Genomic DNA, 24092 nt, shown 5'->3' with positions numbered 1-24092 from the left:
GGCGTAATAAATGGTCACAAGTTGACAAATCAGCCCTTCCAACCAGCGCCTCAACCACTCTTAGAGACTGTGATCCAGTTTTCTACCCCAACACAAACATTCTCCTCCGCATCCTTTGTACTCTTCCGGTTACTTCGGCGGAGTGTGAAAGGTCCTTCAGTACATTAAAACGCCTGAAGACGTACCTGCGAAGCACCGTGACCACAGAGCGGCAGTTGGGACTGGCGATGATGAACATACACTATGGCAGAGCGATCGACATTGACAAGATCATTGACATCTTTGCTATTTGTCATCCACAATGCCTTTTACTTAGAAACATTTTGGCCGATGAGTAGTAAGACAATAAGAATAGAGAGATCTGCATCGGTTGACGAGGGTAAGATCAGTGTTCTCCATGGGCGCTTTTAAAGTGGTGCACTGCCATGTTATAATCCTGGCCCGCCACCCTTCCCGTGGCCAAAATAATAATAATAATAATCTCATCTCATTATCTCTAGCCGCTTTATCCTTCTACAGGGTCACAGGCAAGCTGGAGCCTATCCCAGCTGACTACGGGCGAAAGGCGGGGTACACCCTGGACAAGTCGCCAGGTCATCACAGGGCTGACACATAGACACAGACAACCATTCACACTCACATTCACACCTACGGTCAATTTAGAGTCACCAGTTAACCTAACCTGCATGTCTTTGGACTGTGGGGGAAACCGGAGCACCCGGAGGAAACCCACGCGGACACGGGGAGAACATGCAAACTCCGCACAGAAAGGCCCTCGCCGGCCCCGGGGCTCGAACCCAGGACCTTCTTGCTGTGAGGCGACAGTGCTAACCACTACACCACCGTGCCGCCCAATAATAATAATAAAAAAATAAAAATAAAAATAAAAAAAACTTTACTTCATCAGTATACACCAAATAAATCGTAAAGTATTCGCTTTATTATAAGTTTGTAACTAGTTAACATGCAGAAGACCATTAAACGAGTGCATACGGGGGTACATGAAGTGGCCACACGTTTGCAAGAGAAAAACATCCAGCTGGCTGCATACAGATTGTGACACAGAGCTCTGCAGATTGAGGTCTATCCCTGCGTTACACTACACCGCACCACATTATACTGTACTGACACATAGTAATGTTGGAAGCTACAAGCTGCAGCTAAATAACTTTGCGGGTGTTTGTAGCGTTATTGTGCAACGGTTACGCTTATCTATCGTCTTTTCTGACCATACACAGTTACAGTAATCATATAACAGCTTGCACACACACACACACACACACACACATTAGTTAGGTTCAGGTCTTTTATTTTACGTATCTGTGATTGTGTAGGCGAGAGCTGCATTTTGTGTGTTACAAAAAAAAAGTATGCATTTATTGTAATTGGGTATTTTGTTTATGAATTATAGAGATTATTGGCCTGCACTTAGACCTGACATTGTTCTGTAAATGTATGGTTTATGTGATGTTGGTAATATACAGTAAAGTAATTGGTATCTTCCAGTGGGTGGGGACAGGCCACTATATCCAGCCCTCTGAAGGGAGGTGGATTAGTGGGTCATGGGCTCTGTCTGTTATGTAATAGTCCTGTAATGTGCATCTAATCAGGCAGTGCAAAGATAGTGCAATACAGTATTCCGTTTTGTAGACAAAGTATTTTTGTTGCAATAATTACTTGAACTTTTATTTTATTATTATAATTTATTTTGTGTTAAAATTCTGCTGCTACTTTGGGAAACCGGACCCAATAAAACATCTTGTATTAAAAGTTCTATGTTTGGCTGTTGTCCATCAGATGATATGTGCAGTAAGAATGTGTTAATTTTTTGTAAAATGATTTTAATAATGATTTCACATTTCCTATACATTTATTGACAAGTTTCACATTCAAAAAAGCCCACAGTCTGTCAGCTTGGTAAGATGTCGAGCTGCTATCCACACTGCCAGATAAAGCTGATTTGGCCTAATCATTATCCGACATCTCAACAGCTTGCAACATGAGATGAAAGAATGATGCAAAGACTGCGTTATTTTCTCAAATGTATTCAATGTATCTTTTTCTCATTTACAAACCTGCGAGTTTGCCAGTCATTGTGTGACACACACACACACACACACACACACACACATTGAAAAATCCTTGCTACACCCCTGTTCAGTCACTCACTAATTTTTTTTTCACCATCGTAGCGTTGCTCATTTTCATCTGCTTCTGACAAGTAATGAAGCACAAACTCTGGCTCATGGTTTCATTATATCTCATTTACAACCCCGATTCCAAAAACGTTGGGACAAAGTACAAATTGTAAATAAAAACGGAATGCAATAATTTACAAATCTCAAAAACTGATATTGTATTCACAGTAGAACATAGACAACATATCAAATGTCAAAAGTGAGACATTTTGAAATTTCATGCCAAATATTGGCTCATTTGAAATTTCATGACAGCAACACATCTCAAAAAAGTTGGGACAGGGGCAATAAGAGGCTGGAAAAGTTAAAGGTACAAAAAAGGAACAGCTGGAGGACCAAATTGCAACTCATTAGGTTAATTGGCAATAGGTCATTAACATGACTGGGCATAAAAAGAGCATCTTGGAGTGGCAGCGGCTCTCAGAAGTAAAGATGGGAAGAGGATCACCAATCCCCCTAATTCTGCACTGACAAATAGTGGAGCAATATCAGAAAGGAGTTTGACAGTGTAAAATTGCAAAGAGTTTGAACATATCATCATCTACAGTGCATAATATCATCAAAAGATTCAGAGAATCTGGAAGAATCTCTGTGCGTAAGGGTCAAGGCCGGAAAACCATACTGGGTGGGGTGCCCGTGATCTTCGGGCCCTTAGATGGCACTGCATCACATACAAGCATGCTTCTTTATTGGAAATCACAAAATGGGCTCAGGAATATTTCCAGAGAACATTATCTGTGAACACAATTCACCGTGCCATCCGCCGTTGCCAGCTAAAACTCTATAGTTCAAAGAAGAAGCCGTATCTAAACACGATCCAGAAGCGCAGACGTCTTCTCTGGGCCAAGGCTCATTTAAAATGGACTGTGGCAAAGTGGAAAACTGTTCTGTGGTCAGACGAATCAAAATTTGAAGTTCTTTATGGAAATCAGGGACGCCGTGTCATTCGGACTAAAGAGGAGAAGGACAACCCAAGTTGTTATCAGCGCTCAGTTCAGAAGCCTGCATCTCTGATGGTATGGGGTTGCATTAGTGCGTGTGGTATGGGCAGCTTAGACATCTGGAAAGACACCATCAGTGCTGAAAGGTACCGTGTTTACCATCTTCATTGAACCTCTAGCTGCTGCCATCCTTCAGAACCCCCACATTAAGGGAGTTCAGACTCTAAATATGCATCATAAAATCAGCCTCTATGCCGACGACATCCTACTTTTTCTTCAAGACCCCACAGTATCAGTAAAAGAAACCATTAAACTTATTGACACATTCTCGAATATTTCTGAATACTCAATCAATTGGAATAAGTCTGCAATTCTTCCATTACACTCCAACAGCTGGGATGTGACAGCCCATTCATCACCTATCCCACTATGTACTAATTATATCACATATTTAGGGATAAAGGTTTCCCCCAGGCTGTCAGACTTATTGAGTCTAAATTTTACCCCCCTGCTCAATTCAATAGATGATGATCTCCAGCAATGGATGAACCTTCCACTATCCATCATGGGCAGGATATCAGTCGTCAAAATGTCAATACTACCCAAAATAAATTATTTATTCTCATTGATTCCGACACAGCCCCCCGGTTTAAATCACTAGACTCAACAATTATTAAATTCTACTGGAAAAAAAAGACACCAAGAGTCAAACTGACCACTCTACAAAAACCTAAAATACTCAGAGGACTAGAGGCTCCACACTTCCAACATTATGCCCTGGCCAACCAGCTTCATTACATATACAAATGGTTACATCCCACTCCCTCAGACAACACCTGGTTAGACATAGAACAAACCATTTGCAAGGATATTCAGATCTCAGACCTTCCTTTCTGTAGTCAGTCAGTTAAAAACCATCCATCCTTCAAAGCGCTAACAATATCATCTAGTCTGACAGCTTGGTGGAAATTCTATCACATCACTGATTCACCTGTAGCACCGTCAAATTGCACCCCGATTTGGAATAACCCCGATTTCAATGTCAAAAAAAAAAACACTCAATTTTCTCACATGGATAGGCAAGGGCATCGCTCAACTTCATCACAACATTCAAGACAAAAATCTGGCTTCATTCCCTTTTTTGGTCCAGAAGCACGGCATTGAGAGTAAACACTTTTTAGAATACGAACAAATTAAATCATCTATCCAAGCGAAAATTAATATCCAGACAGCGAACCTAGACATCCCCTCAGCAATCATGGAGTTGATCAACATTCCCTCCCCCCAAAAAATTCTTTCCAAAATATACAAAATTATATCTCGGTTAGAAAAAAAAACTTTAAGCCTACCATATCACAAATGGGAATCAGATTTGTCCTTTACTCCCGGTGCCGACTTCTGGACCCAAATCTGTAAAAACATCTACCTCATGACAAAAAATAGCAATCTACAATTCATACAATACAAGGTACTTCACAGATTTCACTTCACTGCACAGAAACTATATAAAATGGGCTTTGACTCTGACCTGTGTTCTCACTGCATGCAAAATAACCCAGACACATACATTCATGCTGTCTGGCATTGCACGCCAATCAACAGGTTTTGGTTAAGTGTCACAGAATCACTCTCTACCATTCTTGGCTGTCACATCCCAGCAACCCTATGTATACTTGGTGATACAACAGCTATCAATATAAGCACCTCATGCAATAAAATACTGCTAGTAGCGCTGACTATCGCCAAGAAAACAATCCTCATGAACTGGAAATCAAGGAATACTGTACACATCACTCATTGGAAAAATTTGTAAACGGATTATATATAATTGGACAATATATCCACTCCAAACTTAAACAACACTCAGGATACACCCTCCCCTTGGACACCCTTCATCACCTTCTTACAGTTATGACCTGACCCTCTGCGCCTGAGATCCAACTCACAACTTCACATCCACATGTAAATAGCTATATATAATAGGGCGGCGGATGGTAGCTGGAACAATTATTTTTACTATTATTATTATTTCTCTTATATATTTGCAATTACTCTTTAATAAATCAAAATTATTTCTTATCCAATTACCCGATGGGCTAATTAAGAGAATACTCAATTACAAGAATAATAAATAGATGCAGCTCTACTTTTAACTTGCTCAGATGTCGGCACCCCATATAAAATCCATGTTGACGCGAACTGCTCCGACACATCTGAGTTCATCTCAGTATTACAGTGTTTTAACGTGATACAGCATGTTGGCTTTCCAGTTCACGTTTATGCTCATATTCTTGATTTGATCTGTTCTCCTGCTTTGAGTAGTACATCTCTGTCTAGTAGTAGATCTCTGTGTCTGGTTCAGTTTCTGGTATCTCTGATCATAAACTTATCGAATGCAGCTTTCACTTTACCTCTCCTCCTCCTTTGGATAAAATCTCTGTCACCTTTTCTAATCTTAGTTCTGTCAATTTCAATCTGTTTGCTGCTTCTCTTCAGTCCTCATCCCTATCTGATTTATATAAACTCTCCTCCGCTGATGGAATGGTTTCCCTTTATAAAGACACGATCTCTGTATTGCTCAGTGATTTAGCCACGTTAAGGAAATGGCATGTTCCAGCCAGACACAATTGTTCTTGGTTTACTCACGAGCTGAGAGTAATGAAGGCCACGAGCCAGTGTCTTGAGTGGCTTTATAAGAAATGTGCCCTTACTGTGCATTTACTACTCTACACTGAACATATCCACCAGTATAGGGATGCCCTAAATGGTTCTCACTCCAACTACTACTCCTGCAGCCTAAATGGTGCCAAGTCTCGGCCAAGAACACTCTTCAAAACTGTTAAACTCCTCCACTCTCCTGTACTAGGATGCTCTAATACAGCTAAGCAATGTTCGCTATTTTTACATTATTTTAATCACAAAATTGGCCAAATCCATCTCTGTTTTCCTTCTACTTCCCATATATTCTCACCCATTGATGTTCCTACTCTGCCTACAAAACTCACTTGCTTCACATCTGTTGACTCTCTTTCTGTCACTGAACTCATCAATAAGTCTCATCCTTCTTCCTGTCTGTTAGACCCCACCCCCACCCCACTATTCAGACATGTTCATCATGATTTAATACTCCTCTTGACTTACTAATAAATACATGTCTCTCTTCTGGCTCTGTCCCTACTACCATCAAAACTGCTGTGGTGACCCCTGTCCTGAAGAAACCCAATTTGTAGCCAACATCTCTTTCCAGTTATAAACCCATCTCAACTCTTCCCTTTCTAGGCAAAGTGATGGAAGCAGTGGTAGCTATAAAACTCCACACCTTTCTTAATGAAAACACACTCCATGAGCCCTTTCAACCTGGTTTCCTTCAAAATGACTGGCCTGAGACAGCTCTTCTCCACGGTGTTAATGATCACCGCAGGTCTCCTGACAGTGGTTCTCTCAAAATTCTCCTCCTCCTTGACTTAAGTGCTGCTTTTGACACTGTTAACAATAATGCACTCATTTCCTGTCTCTCCTCTCTTGGTATGGCTGACATAACCCTTCAGTGGTTTAGGTCATATCTTCCAAACAGACAACAGTTTATCAGACTCGGTTCACACAAGTCCACCACCTCTTCTGTTCAGTTTGGGGTCCCTCAGGTATTAGTTTTTGGACCCCTTCTCTTTTTAATTTACATCCTACCCCTTGGTCATATGAGTCATCACCATGCCCTTAAATTTCCCTGGTATGCAGAAGATATTGAGCTCTGTCTCAGTACAGACTCACTCACAGACTCCGCTCCCAGTACACTGACTGACTGTATCTCAGATTTTAAGCTTTTGTTGCAGGAAAACTTTCTCAATTTAAACACTGAGAAAACTTAAGTTCTACTTGTTGGCCCCAAATCCCTACTATCTGACTCATCCAACTTTTCTCTTAATTTTGATGGTGTGCTTTTTAAGCCTCCTCAAGTTGTCAGAAATCTTGGAGTCGTATTTGATCCATCACTCACTTTTGATATTCATATAAAGTCTCTCACCAAAGTTGCATTCTTTTACCTGCTGAACATTGCTCATCTTTGTCCCCTTCTGACAAATAACAATACAAAACTCTGGTTCATAGTTTTATGATGGAAAATCTTTACAAAAGCTTCACTATATTCAGAACTCTGCAGCTACATTTCTAACTCATACTAAACGCTCCGCTCACATCACCCCATTCTCTCTCAGCTACACTGGCTACCGGTTCTGTCCCATATCAAATTTAAAATCTTGCTTATCTCTTTCAAAGCCCCACATAATCTTGCTCCTATATAGCTTAGGGAACTACTGACCCCCTACACTCCCTCTCGCTCACTAAGGTGTAAGTACAACACCACAGTCCCTTTAAGAAACTACAGATCCCACCAACCAACTTCCACGTTGACCTACGTCACGCCGGGGCGGGATCACCTACGTCACTTCCTCCATGAGCCTATAAGTGACGCAACCACAGTCCGCCTAAGAACTACAAATCCCATCAACCCACTTCCGCGATGGCCTATGTCACGCTGGGGCGGGATCACCTATGTCACATCCTCCATGAAGGCATAAGTAACGGAGCAACACTTCCGTCTTTCTCTTTGGCTTCTGTACCCCCGCTGGAACAGACATAAAGAGGTTCTCTCTTGTCTTGGATGTCAAGCCATCTGGACATAAAGAGATACCCCGCACCAGAAAACCCAAGAAAAGATGTCTTTCTCCCGAGAAAACGATTCAACATGTTTTTTGTTTACCCTTGGCCACGGTAGAACCACTTAAATCATGCTATCTCTCTCTCGGTTGAGCTACAGCCGGTTTGTTTGTCTATTATCAGTAACATTACAAAACTGCTGCCCAAGCAGTTAATTTAAGGTTAGAAGCGACCAGATCCTTCTAATTAAAAAGCGCTGTGCACATTATCTGATCAGACATTTTCTTTTCATCACGAACGACCACGCGTCAGACCAAGAAATTCTCTGTGCTTCATGGAGGTCTCCACAATGGTGAAACTCCAAAAGTCTCGGAACACATTCTCATAATCTCGCGTAGAGGTGAGATACTGAAGTAAGAGACAGGCATTTTTTGGGCAGAAAAACTAGTCTTAGGAATTAGCTTTATGAAGAAGTGTGAATTTAAACTCAGGAATGGTTTAAATGTGTACACTGTAGACCCTCAGGGTATTGAATTAATTATTGTTCTATTTTGTTTTGATCTCTCAATTGCTTAACAGATAGGCTCTGCATGCTTCTCTCTATCCCTGTCTAACACTTTAATTTCATTATTACACATATTTTGACCTCATCAAGGTTTCAGTGGATTTAGTAAGGTTATGAGCTAGTGGGTTAGCTATCAGCTAATTCTTTGTTCTACCTAGGAACACGTGGTCACACTCACCTAGAGTAATTCTTTTTGTTTAGGCCACAGGCCTCACAACACACCTTAGCTAGCAAACCAGAGCTAACTCGTTTGTTCCCACCACGTGGTCACACTCATCAAGAGTTAATTCTTTTGTTTAGGCCACAGGCCTCACAACACACCTTAGCTAGCAAACCAGATTTCTTTTGTTCCCACCATGTGGTCACACTCATCCAGGGTTAATTCTTTTGTTTAGGCCACAGGCCTCACAACACATCTCAGTTAGCAACCAAAGCTAACTCTCTTGTTTTACTACACCACGTGGCCACAAGGCCTCACACCCACAAACACACCTTAGTTAGCAACAGAGCTAATCCTTTGTTCTACTTAGATAACATTCCTTTGTCTTAGCTAGCAACCAAGCTAGGCCTCCACCACGTGGACACATACACACAAACACATCTTAGCTAGCAACTAAAGCTAACTCTTTTGTTCTACTTAGAAACGTGTGGTCACCCCCCCACACTCTCACACGCACACGCTCATCAAGTATATATCATATTTGTATATATTTCAACTGCCATTATTCATTTTTATCTTTATTATAATAAATTCAATTATTATTGAAACTGTGTGTTTATTTGTTGTGCCTAATATTTTTGAAGTAGCCCAATCTCAAAAGAATTCCAAGGTGCATATGAGCTATGTAATATGGTAAGTGATCATAATAATTTGGAATATACCATAATTTGACTGTTTGGTAATTTATTATTAAGCACCAAAATTAATGGTATTGATTAATGAGACTGATTCAATGAGACTGATTTAATGAGATTATCAATGAGACTGATTTAAGTAGATTGATCACTTAAAACTGATTGCACCTACAAAGGTCTTCCAGCAACAACCTACTTTCTGTCCCACACACCAGACTTTCCACCATGGGGGGCAGGTCCTTCAGTGCCACGACCCCCAAACTCTGGAACGCTCTTCCTCTATCTCTCCATGATTGCTCTTCTTTCTCTACTTTCAAATCTCAGCTGAAGACTTGTCTCTTCCATCAACAGTTCTCTTCATCTCTTACAGCTTAGTCTTTTTTTTTCTTCTGTACAGCAAACATGGGATAGTGAAAGGCATTAAAAATTATTATTATTATTATTATTATTATTATTATTATTATTATTATTATTTGATTGGTTATAAATGTTCAACACACTCTTTTTAACAACTGACATCGCTTCATCTCCTTACTGCTGAGGGTTTTATTTATTTCTCTTATAAAAATGTATCTTTGCAGCTGAAATGTTGAATGTTCTGTATATTAGATGAAGAAAAGCTACATTTTAGTGTCTGAACATTCTTGTTGTAAGCTTCTGGAAAAACTGTTTTAAACTCCTCAGGTTGGGAAAAATCATAAAGTGTCCATGTAGAAGGTGAATTACGTTTGCTTTGTACGTTTAAGTCGTTATATCGAGGTCCAAGTGGACCAGCCCTGTTTGACTCTGCAAATATGATATCTGATGAATTTGCACAAGTTTTTCATGATGAAATGAAATTAATTAATTTGCTATCAAACGAATTCAAACTGGTGACCATGAACACTGTGTAAAAATATTTAAATGAGCAAGACATACATTTTCCAATTGAACAAATTTTTTATATTTTGCAGCCTGAAAAGTAGCATCATAGGAAGTCAGAAAAATGCAGCGTGGAAAGAAATCAGTGCTACATTCAACGGCATTATGTACTTTTTTTTCAACAGTCAAACTCCAGCTGATGTTTCCATATTTCCTGAAATTAATATATCTGTGATATGTATAGCCAGGCAGCATGGTGGTGCAGTGGTTAGTGCTGTCGCCTCACACCAAGAAGGTCCGGGTTCGAGCCCTGTGGCCGGCGAGGGCTTTTCTGTGCGGAGTTTGCATGTTCTCCCCGTGTCCGCGTGGGTTTCCTCCGGGTGCTCCGGTTTCCCCCACAGTCCAAAGACATGCAGGTTAGGTTAACTGGTGACTCTAAATTGACCGTAGGTGTGAATGTGAGTGTGAATGGTTGTCTGTGTCTATTGGCCCTTTTCCACTACCCTTTTTCAGCTCGCTTCAGCTCACTTCAGCCCGACACGGCTCGCGTTTCGACTATCTCAGAGCAGCATGACTCAGCTCGTTTCAGCCCTGCTTAGCACCCAAAACTCGCACCGTTTTGGAGTGGGGCTGAAGCGAGCCAAACCCGAGCCGAGTGGGGCTAGGGGCATGAGAAGACACTCCCCTGTGCACTGATTGGTGAGGAGGAGTGTCCTCACACGCCCACACACGCCCCGTGAGCACGCTGGGATCTGTAAACACCGTAAACCCGGAAGAAGAAAAATTACGAATTACAAGAATTTCTGAAGCCTTATGTGCCTCGCCTCATCTATACACTCTTGCTAGTATCTGTTGGTATTGTCGGTGACAACAAACCACAGCACCAAGACCAGCAACACTAACGACTCCATGTTTATTGTTTACTATCCGGGTCGTGAGACTACCGCTTAAAAGATCACTGATGTCACTGTTTGTGCTGCCTAACAACATCACGTGACATCCACCCACTTTCGCTAACTCCACCCAATGTGTCCACCCACTTCCAGCCAGCACGGTTCAGCATGGTTGTAGTCAAAATGCAACTCAAACAGCCCCATTCAGCTTGACTCAGCCCAACTCAGCACGGCACGGCTCAGCCCAACTCAGCCGCGTTGGTAGTGGAAAAGCAGCAAAAGTGTCAGCCCTGTGATGACCTGGCGACTTGTCCAGGGTGTACCCCGCCTTTCGCCCGTAGTCAGCTGGGATAGGCTCCAGCTTGCCTGCGACCCTGTAGAGCAGGATAAAATGACTAGAGATAATGAGATGAGATGATATATGTATAGCCTATATATTGTCCTGTAGCCTAAGACAATAATGTCTATCATAAAACTATAGGCGATGAAAAAAGGGTCAGATCTCAAACTCGCCAACAAAAACGACTTTTTTTTAATTTCTGCATTTAATGATGTTTCAGATTAATCAGAGACAGGCACCAGTGGTATTCAGCATTCAGCTAGACAAACTGGCCTGGAGCCACAGAGAGCCAGGAAACCATGAGCTGAGAGAGAGAGAGAGAGAGAGAGTATAAGTGTCCTCCCTCCCTTTGCTGCCACACCACCACCCTGGACACTTTGGAAGACAAAAGCAACTTAATAGCCGCTTGTAATGCTCCATAGAAAAATCTCTGCACTCCCTAAAGACCCTCTCACAACTTACAGATGTGTAGAAGTCTTCTAACAGAGCCAGATGTGCCATTGTCGATATTTATTGACAAACAAAGCTCTTGTTTAAATATCTGAATAAGCATCTAACCCATTACACTGTAAATCAGTGAACAGTGTTCAAAATACCCGTCTGCAGTCTGCATTTTGCAGAATGATTTTCAAGATTGCAGAAGAAAAATTAAATAACCTGCAATTTTGCAGAATGAAAAAAATCAAGCTCGGGATACAATGGTTCTCAATTTAGCAAACTAGCGGCGCTGTAAATAAACTGAAACCTGTGCCGCGCGAACCTGATGGCGTTTTCCAGGTCAAAGTTGAGCAATATTTACGTAATACCGACGAAAGGCGACGACAACCAAATAAGGGCAGTTGCTATTTTCCGATGTAAGATTTCATCACTTTTAATACCCGCCGGGAGGACCCGACAACTACCTCGGCAGTGTTCGGTAGTTTCCGCCATGCATCTCCCAGAATTCAATGCGGCACAACAAACATGCCTCCCAAGAAGAGGATTGTTTCTTTGGGACAAGATTTCGACAAAAACGTCAAGAAAACAAGTACGATTTTGTCGTATCTCGGCAAAACCGGCAGCCAGCGTGACTCCAACAACAACAGCGACAGATCGTGCATCCGCGAGGGGGTAAAAAAAAAGCGAAAGCAAAGACTCTGACTAGTTCTTATCTTGCATACATATATATTGGTAAATTGTATAGGTTTGTATATACTGTATTGTTGAATCATGTCAAATTATACTGATATTATATCCCTTTTGAAGACAGCAACAGTATTTTACCTTTATTCATAGATACATTTGAATATTTTGTTTTCTCATACCAAGCTACACTATCATTTAAACATTTAAAAACATTTAAATGAGCAAGATATACATTTTCCAATTGAACAAATGATTTATTTTTTGCAGCCTGAAAAGTAGCATCATAGGAAGTGAGAAAAATGCAGTGTGGAAAGAAATCACTGCTGGGGTCAAGAGCATTTCCATCAACAATCAAAGTACAGCTGATGGTTCAATATTTAACTTCTACATCCATGAAATATAGAGCCGACATTTTATCCTCTATAAAAGTAGTCTAATATAATCGCTTATATCAGAAATCTTTACATCGAGGTGATGAAAAAATGGCCAGATCTCAAACTCGCCACCAAAAATTATATGGTTCTGCAGTCGTCTTTTAAAGAAAAGAAAACCCATTTTTAAAATAGAGTTATGAAGATAGATTATGATGTAAACTACAGATTCACGAGCTGATCTAGTTGCACTCTGTGATAATTACACTTAGTGTATATTTTTTGTTTATGACTTTTTCATTGTTGTATATAAATTGACAAAATTGTATTATTGTCTCCTTTATTTTATTGTTTCCTGCTGTCATCAAGAAGACCACAGTGGAAATAAGTGTATTTAAATCTTTGTGTTTTCCTCAGTGCTGTTTATACTGTACCTTTTACATGTGTGAATTTTACCAAATAAATCCATACCATACCTGCAGCTCGGGTGTTTCTGGCAATATTTCCACCTTTTTCCGTACAAGTGCATCCTCCTGTAATGTTCACATGAATCCTGTATAGTAAAGCAGTGTTTGTTTAACCTCTTTCTGCATTACCGCGTGGGTTGGACTGTCTACCACGGTAATTACAGTAGGCTAGCCTGGGGACGTCTTTAAGAGGAAGTTTTTCATGAATGAGTCGACAGCATGCTAAGCATGCTAACGAGTAGTATAATGCATAGTTTCAGCCTCATTTTACAGGTAAAGAGTTCAGGTTTGTCAATAAATCAGGGTTGGAGCTCATTAATACACGATTTCAGATGTTTAGTGAAAAAACTGACATTGTCACCTTCGTAGACCTTTTGCTTTGCCCCTTCAGTACTGAAGAGCGACACTCAGCCTTGCACCCAAATGACGTCATGCATCGCCCTTCCAACAGGCAACATGGCAGCCTACTGGTGGCATTAGAGCAGCGATACAAAAACGCTCACAACTTTCTCATAAATGGTCAAATATGCCTGAAACATTTCTTACAGGCTCTCAATGTTACACGCAACCAAAACATGCATGTATTTAGTTGACATTTTCTCTTCCTTTAAATATACAGAGCCTCATTTTAATGAAGTTTCAGTTTAATCAGAGCCAGGCATCAGTGGTGTTCAGCCTTCAGCTAGACAAACCAGCCTGGAGGCCCAGAGAGCCAGGAAACCCTGAGCTGAGAGACAGACAGAGAAAGAGAAAAAGTAAGTGTCCTCCGCTCCCTGTGCTGCCACACCATCAACCTGGATGCTTTGGGAGACAAAAGCAACTCAATAACCACTTGTCCCTCTCCATAAAAAAATCCCTGTACTCCTCACAACCCCTCTCACAACTTACAGATGTGTGGAGGTCTCTGAAAAGAGTCAGATGTGCTTTGTCAAGATTTAGTGACTGGCAAAGCTCTTGTTTAAATAAGTGACTCAATAATCCTGTAACCCGTCAAACAGCAAATTGGTGAACCGAACCATTGCTTTTAATTATGGCACCAATAGCAAGTAGGCTATCTCAGAATGAAAGAGAAAATAATCTGATGACAAAACAACTGTTCATCCTGTTCACTGCAAAAAATTTGTGTTCGGGACATACGACACATAGGTCTAGTCAATCTCGGACTTTAGAAAATATAGCATTTGTGTGTTGATGCAGTTTTATGATAAAAGAACCTGAATGCAAAACCAAAGACACTCGTGTAGAATGTAGATCATGATCACCGAAAACTTCTGTGAGACTGAGCGAATATAAAGGACAATGTGTTGGTAAAACAGGACTTAACAGTTGGTGTGAGGTTCAAGATATGGTTCATGAAAAAGTAATTTGATGAGAGAGAGAGAGAGAGAGAGAGAGAGAGAGAGAGAGAGCAGTGAGGTGTCAGTGAGATTTGCATGAACAGGACGGAATCGTTTCATTTCTCCCAGAATAGAGCAGAAACTTCACCAGATGTTCAACTTCCTTCAGTCAAACTCACTGAAGCACAAAACACAGCACTGAATCTACAGCTAATCACACTCTCTCATCACACTGATCATCACTATTAACTCCAATAAAAGAACAGACAACGTTCAAAATTCAGCTTTATTTCAGCACAAACTACAGGAAGAGCAACAGGACAGTGAAGAGAGGAAAGACAGAAATGTCAGCATTGTGTAGAATTGAAACTCTATTGTAGATGGATCATAAGCAGCTCCATGTTAAACTCTATGTTGGATCCACTAGCCTTCACACTGACTCTTTCTGAACGTGACTGGATGATTGGCGTTGTTATGGGAGACCGTGCAGCTGAACTCCTCCCCCTTTTCCCAGAGGTCTTTGCTGAGGGTCAGGGTGCTGCTGCGGCTGTAACGGCCGTTCTTCTCTACTTCTGCGCTGCTCAGAACCCCGTTCTTCACCTCTGAGCCGTCCACTGTCCAGCTCACCAGCGCCCCCTGTGGAGAGTAGCCAGACAGCAGGCAGAGCAGCGAGGCCGATCCCTCAGACAGCTGCAGAGGGGACGGAGGGAGCAGAGACACGGAGGGAGCTGTGGAACCCGCTGGAGAGGAGAAACACACAAACACATCATAGACACCTCATTCACACACAATTAGGAATGAGGATGAAATATTTCTGCAACTTTGTGGAACTGACTGATCTTACAGAGGAATTAAGTCGAATAAAGTCTGACTTCATGACTGAGTTTCATTCACTACTTTATTATGTGACATCAGTTTCAGTGCAGCAACAAAACAAACATGTTCCACTCTGTAATTTATCTGGGAAAATAATTTTAGAACAAGTTTTATTACTTTATAGTTCAAACCTTCAGCACATTTAACTGCAGCAAATACAAATGTAGCTGATGACAGAAATATTCATCGTTTAACACAAACACACACAGCAGCTTTCATCTGGATTTTACATCAGCACACACTCACTATATTTATTAAATGTTTATTATAGAGTAACTGCAGAGTTATTGCATGTTGAATTTATCGCAAGAGTGTAATTATTACATATTTAACATAAATAATTGTGCATTTGTTGAATGTTTAAGAACATTGATATGGGATCTGTTCTGATACTGAAATGTATTCCTCATCAGAGCAAAATAACACACAATAAAATCAATTACACAATTATAAACATAAATAACCTGTTCACTTTAAGTTTATTTATCCTTTACTTTGTAAAACCTGAAATGAATTTTTTGCTTAAAGAAGAAAACACACTTACTGTTCACGATGAGTTTGGAGCCTCCGCCAAAAGTGTCCCACAGTGATACATTCTAATGAAACCGTCGGACAAAAACCTCCATCACACTGCAGTACACACACACACACACACACTTTGCATTATCAGTCCATGCTTCAGTGCTCTGCGAGTGTTTATAGCCCTGTGACTTTAACACTTCATGACTGAGAGCTGCTGCTCAGCAACTTCACCCACAGCAACCATGACTTTGATCAGCGTCTTCATCTGCACACTGGCCCTCTGGACTCAAGGTGAGAGTTTAACATCAACTCACAGCCTCACACACTTCATTTCATACGAATTCTACACCACTTTAGAGCTTACAAACACAATCTATGTTTCTCTTCAGGATCCAGAGGTCAGGTGACTGTGACTCAGACTCCTTCAGTGCAAACTGTTGCTCCAGGAAACACAGTCACCATCAACTGTAGAACCAGTAGCAGAGTGGATAGTGGTAACTATCTCGCCTGGTACCTGCAGAAACCTGGAGAAGCTCCTAAACCCCTGATCTACTGGGCTACTGAATTAGAGTCAGGGACTCCAGCTCGTTTCAGCGGCAGTGGATCGAATACTGACTTCACTCTGACCATCAGTGGAGTCCAGACTGAAGATGCAGGAGATTACTACTGTCAGAGTAGACATTATATCAGTAGTAGCTATGTGTTCACACAGTGTTAGAGCGTCGTACAAAAACCTGGGTCAGTGAGAGTGCACAGAGAAGCACTGCTGCAGCTGGGAGCGACTGCAGGTGCTGAGGGGGAGGATGTGATACAGCACAATGACACACACTGTGGACGAGAGAAAACACACCACACTAACTCACTAATACACACACATCTGTGAGAGGAGTCCACCTTTCTCAGCTGTGGACAGACAAACAAAGTCCTGATCATTCTGATTCACTGCTTACTAATTATCTTTATCCCATTTTACACAGTTAAGTATTTATTATAGTTATAATTTGTTGCGTATATGATTTACTGTCTTACAGTATTATCAAGTTCATATTTTATTATAATAACTTTATCCATCCATTGTCTGTAGCTGCTTAAGCCTCACTCACAACCCGCCGTACGTGCTGCTACGGGCCGTCTACCATAAAAAAATTTGGCAAAATTATGCTTGAGACTTGCGCGACACTTGTGTGTGTTCAGCTCAGTAGAAGGTTGCAGACTGCCCGTGGAGACTTTTGGTTCTGCACATGCAAGTTCTACAGGTCTTGCGACTAATCAAGAACGCATACACTACGTATGAGACCCGTATTCCTTTTGTACACCCGAACCAAGTCAGCAGCGCGGCTAGTAGGGGCTTTTTGCGATGACAGTAAGACGCATGATTGAGGCACGGTCATTGTATGAGTGACGCGCCTCAGAAGGATTTCACAAGTATTCCACACTTGCTATTTGTGCAGCGTGCAAGACAGAAATTCATCTCACTTTCTACCCCATGTGTGGCGTGCAAGCAGCGTATGCGACCTGCACGTGACATGAGGGGCAAAACTCTGGGTATATATATTGAGGAGGAACCAAGGAACCGATCGTGTAGTGTGTAGCATTGTAGAAGGGAAGAAGACCACCTCATTTGCTGTTTTTATTTGAGTGTATGTTAATTTACCATGCAAATGTCAAATAATAAAACATGAGTATAAGGGAATAATGCATTTTATTACATTGTAAAAAATCCCAACTTAATAGCCCAACAGTTTGAGCACTGAAACACACTTTGACTCCGAGCTGCTGTCCTGCTCCGACTCCTGCTGAGTGGTGGGACGGGGTGTCGGGATGTCCTTGTCCTCACCACTGAGCATGGCACAATGGCCTGACAGCGATGATGGGATTGCAATGTCCTCACTTCTGGGCGTCGTTAGCTGAAACATACATGAAACTCAGCATATATAATATTAATTACATAAGCATATAGATACTGAATGAATGTTTAAAGCGTGTGTATTTACCTGTGAAAATCCCTCTGGCGGGCTGCTGTGCCTTCTGCCGGCTTGAAGGCAAACTTCTCCCTGTCCGTGCAGGGCTCGCCGGTGCTGCTACCATCATCATCACATTCTTCCTCCTCCTCCCCCTCTGCTGTTTCACGCTGGGTTACTTCACTTTTGCTCGCTTCTTCTTGGGTCCCATTTCCTAAACATTAAACTGAATTTTTTTTTAATTTTCCCACAAAATATCCAATGTTCTTCAGCCAAAAGACAGATGCAGAATGCTGCAGACATGCTGGTTTTATACCCACTCCTGGCTTGCATCACACGCAAGTTATGAGTGATTGTAACGTGCTAATCACACGTGTCACACACGCTTCACAAGTGCGGCCCGAACTCGTAGTGCACACTGTAAAACATGTCCGTAGAATTAACAGTGAATTTATGTAAAATCATGACATAAAAAAACTGTAAATACAAAAACAATGAAGCAGTGTGTAATTTACATCAATATACTGTAAAACTCCTCACCAAATACCACTGTTAATTTAACAGTAAGAATATGTTGAATTGATCATATTTTTTTGTAGAATTTACAAATTGTTGTAGTTTAAACACAGACAAACTGTAATACTAAAACAGAATGTGATAGTTAAAATTACATAATTGCCCTGTTAAAAAAATAAAAACATGCCCACTGTCGTGGCTCAGTTAACTAAGGCGTCATACCATGAATCCGGGGACCCGGGTTCGATTCTGACCTGAGGTCATTTTCAGATCTCTCCCTGTCTTTCTCTCCAGCTCATTTCCTGTCTCTGCACTGTCCTATCTAGTAAAGGTAAAACAATTCTCAAAAAAAAATATATCTGTCTAGTAGATCATTGTTTGTAACCATCATTTTGAATCATTGTTTATTGTACAATGAATATCCGTAAAATTAACAGTTATGTATTGATTATTGTACATTGAATACCTGTAAAATTGAACATTTTCAAACTGTTGTTTTTACAAGTGTTGATATACCTTACCGTAAAGCCATATACACTGTCACTGTATTTTTCACGGTGAAAAAATGGCAACCACAGCTGCCAGTTTTTCACTGTAAATTTGACAAGATTTTTTTTTACAGTGCAGGAAACTGCTAAAATGTAAGTCACACGCTCTGAACACACACTGATCACGTGCATCAGACATACGCTTTCCACGGGCTAATGGTGCAAGTTTTCTCACACCTCGGGGAAGTCAGGTGTGCAACCTGTACTTGACAAGTACTTTGCCCGTACTCCACCCCCAAACTTTCCCCCGGGCTCACCGCGACCCTGCGGCACAGCTGTGAGCTACCAAACCATGCAACCCGTGTGTGTCCAAAACACTTATGGCGGGTTGTGAGTGAGGCTTTATCCTGTACAGGGTCGCAGGCAAGCTGGAGCCTATCCCAGCTGACTATGGGTGAGAGGTGGGGTACACCCCGGACAAGTCGCCAGGCCATCGCAGGGCAAAAACTTCGACACACAAACAACCATTCACACTCACGGTCAATTTAGAGACACCAATTAGCCTAACCTGCATGTCTTTGAGCTGTGAGGGAAACCGGAGCACCCAGAGGAAACCCATGCAGACACGGGAAGAACAGGAAAACTCCACACTGAAAGGCCCCCATCAGCCACTGGGCTCGAACCCAGGACCGTCTTGCTGTGAGGCGACAGTGCTAACCACTACACCACTGTCCCACCTTATAATAGCTTTAATATTCATGAAATAGAACCATATTATCAAGCTGAGTCTGACATTTAAAATATCAATGCCATTTCTATTTTTCTTCTCATCATCACGCGTCACAGTTGAAGTTCATTTCAGAATCAAGTCATAAAACACAAAGAAAGACAGGGAGGGACCTGAGAAAACAGACAGAGAAGAAATGTGCAGTGAGCAGAATAATGCTAAAACATATGTCCATGAAATTCCAAGCATCTCTCCTGGTTTTTAGAGGAAAGAAATGAAGTGTCTCCCTTTGACAGTGTCACATGAAAAAGCAGAGCGTCCAATAAGCAGAGATTTGTTAGGACTAGGACTGTTTTGGCCTCTAGAGGCCGCTGTTATTTCCTTTTCATGTCATGTTTATTTTGGCCTCTAGAGGCCGCCACTGTTCCTGTGTTTTGTGTTTTTGTTAATTGCCTGTTTGTCCTGATTATCTTCACCTGTGTCCTTAATTAGTTTGTGTATTTATACCCCTGAGTTCAGTCCTCTTGTCACGGAGTCTTTGTGCTGTTATGTTTATCTCCAGTTTCCTCTATACCGTGTTCTTTGTTTTGCACTTTGCTTTTCTGGTTTTTTGGCTTTTGTTTTGTACCTTCGGATATTTTTATTTTTGTTATCTTCTGAGCTTTTGGATTTTCTTTTTTTTTGTTTTTTCATCGGATTGTAAATATTGTACATAGTGTTAATAAACTGTTGTTTGATACTTTTTCTACTTCCGCCTCACACCTCTGCATTTGAGTCATCCCCCTGGTGGCCTAGTGGGGGTTTGCTAGATTATCACACCAACTAACCAGGTTCGAATCCCAGCAAATCCCTAACAGAAAGACTCCGTCATGACCGACTCAGCAGAGGCTGCTTCAACTGTCTACCCGGCCAACCTTCAGGGAATTATGGCAGCTTTGACACGCTTCGGAGCGACCATGGACGCTCATGGACGTACACTCACCAGCCAACGTGAGGCCCTTGCTTGCCACGAGGAACTGCTTCAGCAAATTGGGAAAACCCCGGCACAGATGACATCTCTGCCTGCATCTCCTCATCCTGATCCAGCTCCTGCTCCAGTGCCTCCTGCCATGCTGCCTTCTTCACCTCGCGAACCCAGCCTTCCTGCACCACAGAGGTATGACGGCAAGCACAGTGAGTGCCGAGAGTTCCTTACCCAGTGTCAACTCACCTTTGAGCTTCAGCCTACCACCTACACTACGGATCGCCGCAAGATTGCCTTTGTGATAACCTTATTAGCTGGTAAGGCGCGAGCCTGGGCTACTGCTATCTGGCAGAGACAGGGACCTGAGTGCTTTGACTTCCAGCTGTTTTCTGAAGAGATGCTTCGGGTCTTCGATCAGACAGACATCAGTACCGACGCAGCCCGAAAGCTCATGTCCATCCGGCAAGGAGGAAGCGTCGCAGATTACGCCATCTCGTTCCAAACGCTCGCAGCAGTAAGTGGATGGAACGAGACTGCCCTGGTGTCAGCCTTCCACCATGGTCTGTCTGACCCCATCAAGGACGGTCTGGCCTCTATTGGATGCCCAAGTGACCTCGAAATCCTCATCTCACATGCTATTCGTCTGGACAACAGGATGAGAGAACGCCACCAAGCCTTGAGCCCCCCCAGCCTCCCTACCTCTACCTGGAAACCATCTACCTCCTTCAGTGACTGTCCAGAACCCATGCAAGTGGGTCGTACTCGCCTCTCCGCATCTGAGAGGGAGCGCAGAAGGAGGGATAAGTGCTGCATCTACTGTGGCAAGCCTGGTCACTTCCGAGCATCATGTCCCGAACTCTTGGGAAAAGGACCGCCCCGTCCAGCCGAGGGAGGGTTGTGACGGGGCCTACCCTCTCTCCCAGACTCCCTGGCCAAGGAATCTACATCCCGGTCTCCATCTCCTGGGGTGAGTCTGTCCACTCTTGTCAAGCTTTGATAGACTCAGGGGCGGCTGGGAACTTTATGGATATTCACTTCGCCCAAAGCATCAATATTCCGACTGCACCTCTTGAAGTCCCACTGTCTGTGTCTGCCCTCGATGGCCAAGCGTTAGGTGATGGAAGAGTCACCCAAGTTACTTCTCCAGTCTTCCTCCAGTCTCAAGGTCACAAGGAAGAAATATCCCTGCACCTGATTCCTTCACCTGAGTTCCCAGTTATTCTAGGCCTTCCTTGGCTTACTCGCCACAACCCTCGCATAGACTGGGTAACCAGCCAGGTTGTGGAATGGGGCCCTGCATGCCATGCCTCTTGTCTGCTCTCTAGCTCTCCTGTGTCTCCTGCCGAGCCCCCTGATCTCACCGAGTTATCTCAAGTTCCCACAGAGTACTGGGATCTCAAGGAGGTATTCAGCAAGAGCAGGGCCGCCGTTCTTCCTCCGCACCGGGCCTACGACTGTGCCATCGACTTGCTCCCTGGGACTACCCCTCCTCGTGGCAGACTGTTTTCCCTCTCTCAGCCAGAACGCAAGGCCATTGAGGAATACCTCAAAGACGCCCTGGTCTCTGGGTTCATTCGACCCTCCACCTCACCTGCTGGTGCCGGCTTCTTCTTTGTCGGCAAGAAGGATGGGGGGCTCCGACCATGTATTGACTACAGGGGCCTGAACAAGATCACTGTGCGCAACCGATATCCCCTTCCGCTGATGTCCACAGCTTTCGACCTGCTCCAAGGCGCCACCGTCTTCACCAAGTTGGACCTACGGAACGCATACCACCTCATCCGTATCCGACAGGGAGACGAGTGGAAGACTGCCTTTAACACCCCGTCTGGGCACTACGAATACCAGGTGATGCCCTTCGGACTCACCAATGCACCAGCTGTTTTTCAGGCCCTAATCAACGACGTCTTAAGGGACATGATTAACCTGTACGTTTTTGTCTACCTCGACGACATCCTTATCTTTTCCAAGACCGTGCAGGAGCACCGCCACCATGTCCGCCAGGTTCTCCAGAGGCTGCTACAGAACAATCTGTTCGCCAAGGCCCAGAAATGCGAATTTCATGTTCCCGAGGTCTCCTTTCTGGGATTTATTGTACGGACAGGCCAACTCCAAATGGACCCTGCCAAGACCCTGGCCGTCCGGGATTGGCCTACTCCCAAGTCCGTTAAGGAGGTTCAGCGGTTCTTAGGATTCGCTAACTTCTACCGCAAGTTCATCAGGAACTTCAGTTCTGTGGCAGCACCCATGTCAGACCTCACCAAAAGGACAGGTGGATCTTATGTCTGGTCTCCTCAGGCAGAAAAGGCGTTCAAAGACCTCAAGGACCGCTTCTGCACGGCACCCATTCTGGTCCTCCCGGACACCTCCCAACCATTCATCGTGGAGGTGGACGCCTCGGACAGTGGTGTCGGCGTGGTGCTCTCTCAACGTTCAGAAGGAAAGCTGCACCCCTGCGCTTACTTCTCCCACCGCCTGAGTCCTGCGGAGTCCCGGTACGATGTGGGGGATCGAGAACTGCTAGCGGTCAAACTGGCCCTTGAGGAGTGGAGGCACTGGCTGGAGGGAGCGCAACATCCATTCCTGGTTTGGACTGACCACAAGAACCTGGAGTACCTCCAGCAAGCCAAGAGACTGAACCCTCGACAGGCTAGGTGGGCCCTGTTTTTCAGTCGGTTTGACTTCACCCTCTCGTACCGCCCCGGCTCCAAGAACACCAAACCTGATGCACTGTCCAGGCTGTTCTCTGCCACTAACAGGGAGAATGAAGTTGGGCTTATTATTCCGGTGTCCCGGATTGTGGCCCCTGTCCGCTGGGGTATTGAGGAGGCTGTTCGACGAGCCCAACGCCAGGACCCCGGTCCTGGGACAGGGCCACCGGGCCTCTTGTATGTCCCACATCAAGCCCGGGCCAAGGTTCTCCAGTGGGGTCACTCTTCCCCTCTCACCGCCCACCCGGGAGCTCGGAGGACCCTGGACTTCCTGAAAAGACGCTTCTGGTGGCCTAACATGGAGAAGGAAGTAAGGTCATTTGTCCTGTCCTGTGAGGTTTGCACCAGAACCAAGAACCCACGACAACGTCCCCAGGGTCTCCTGCATCCTCTGACCATTCCCTGGCGTCCCTGGTCCCACGTGGCAGTCGACTTCATCACGGGTCTCCCTGAGTCACAAGGTAACACGGTCATTTTGGTCATAGTTGACAGATTCTCCAAGGCCTGCCGCTTCATACCACTGTGCAAACTCCCCTCTGCTCTTGAAACAGCTAAACTTATGTTCAATCATGTCTACCGAGTCTTTGGTCTTCCACAGGACATCGTCTCAGACCAAGGGCCCCAGTTCTCCTCCCGAGTGTGGCACGGGTTCTGCAAGGTCATCGGAGCCACTGCCAGCCTCTCCTCTGGGTTTCACCCACAGTCCAATGGTCAGACGGAG

The 24092-nt window shown here is 43.5% G+C and overlaps 1 gene segment (V, D, J or C); it reads right to left on the bottom strand.

Moving 5' to 3' along the window:
* Positions 1–24092, bottom strand: part of LOC132869689 (immunoglobulin kappa constant-like) — a 114943-nt gene that overhangs the window by 50611 nt on the left and 40240 nt on the right. The window contains 1 exon segment of the C gene segment in view: positions 16027–16078. Within this exon segment, the coding sequence occupies positions 16027–16078 (52 nt within the window).

Source organism: Neoarius graeffei, chromosome 21 (genome assembly GCF_027579695.1).
Source record: "Neoarius graeffei isolate fNeoGra1 chromosome 21, fNeoGra1.pri, whole genome shotgun sequence".
Lineage (NCBI taxonomy): Eukaryota > Metazoa > Chordata > Actinopteri > Siluriformes > Ariidae > Neoarius > Neoarius graeffei.
This window is presented reverse-complemented; position numbering and strand designations above follow the sequence as displayed.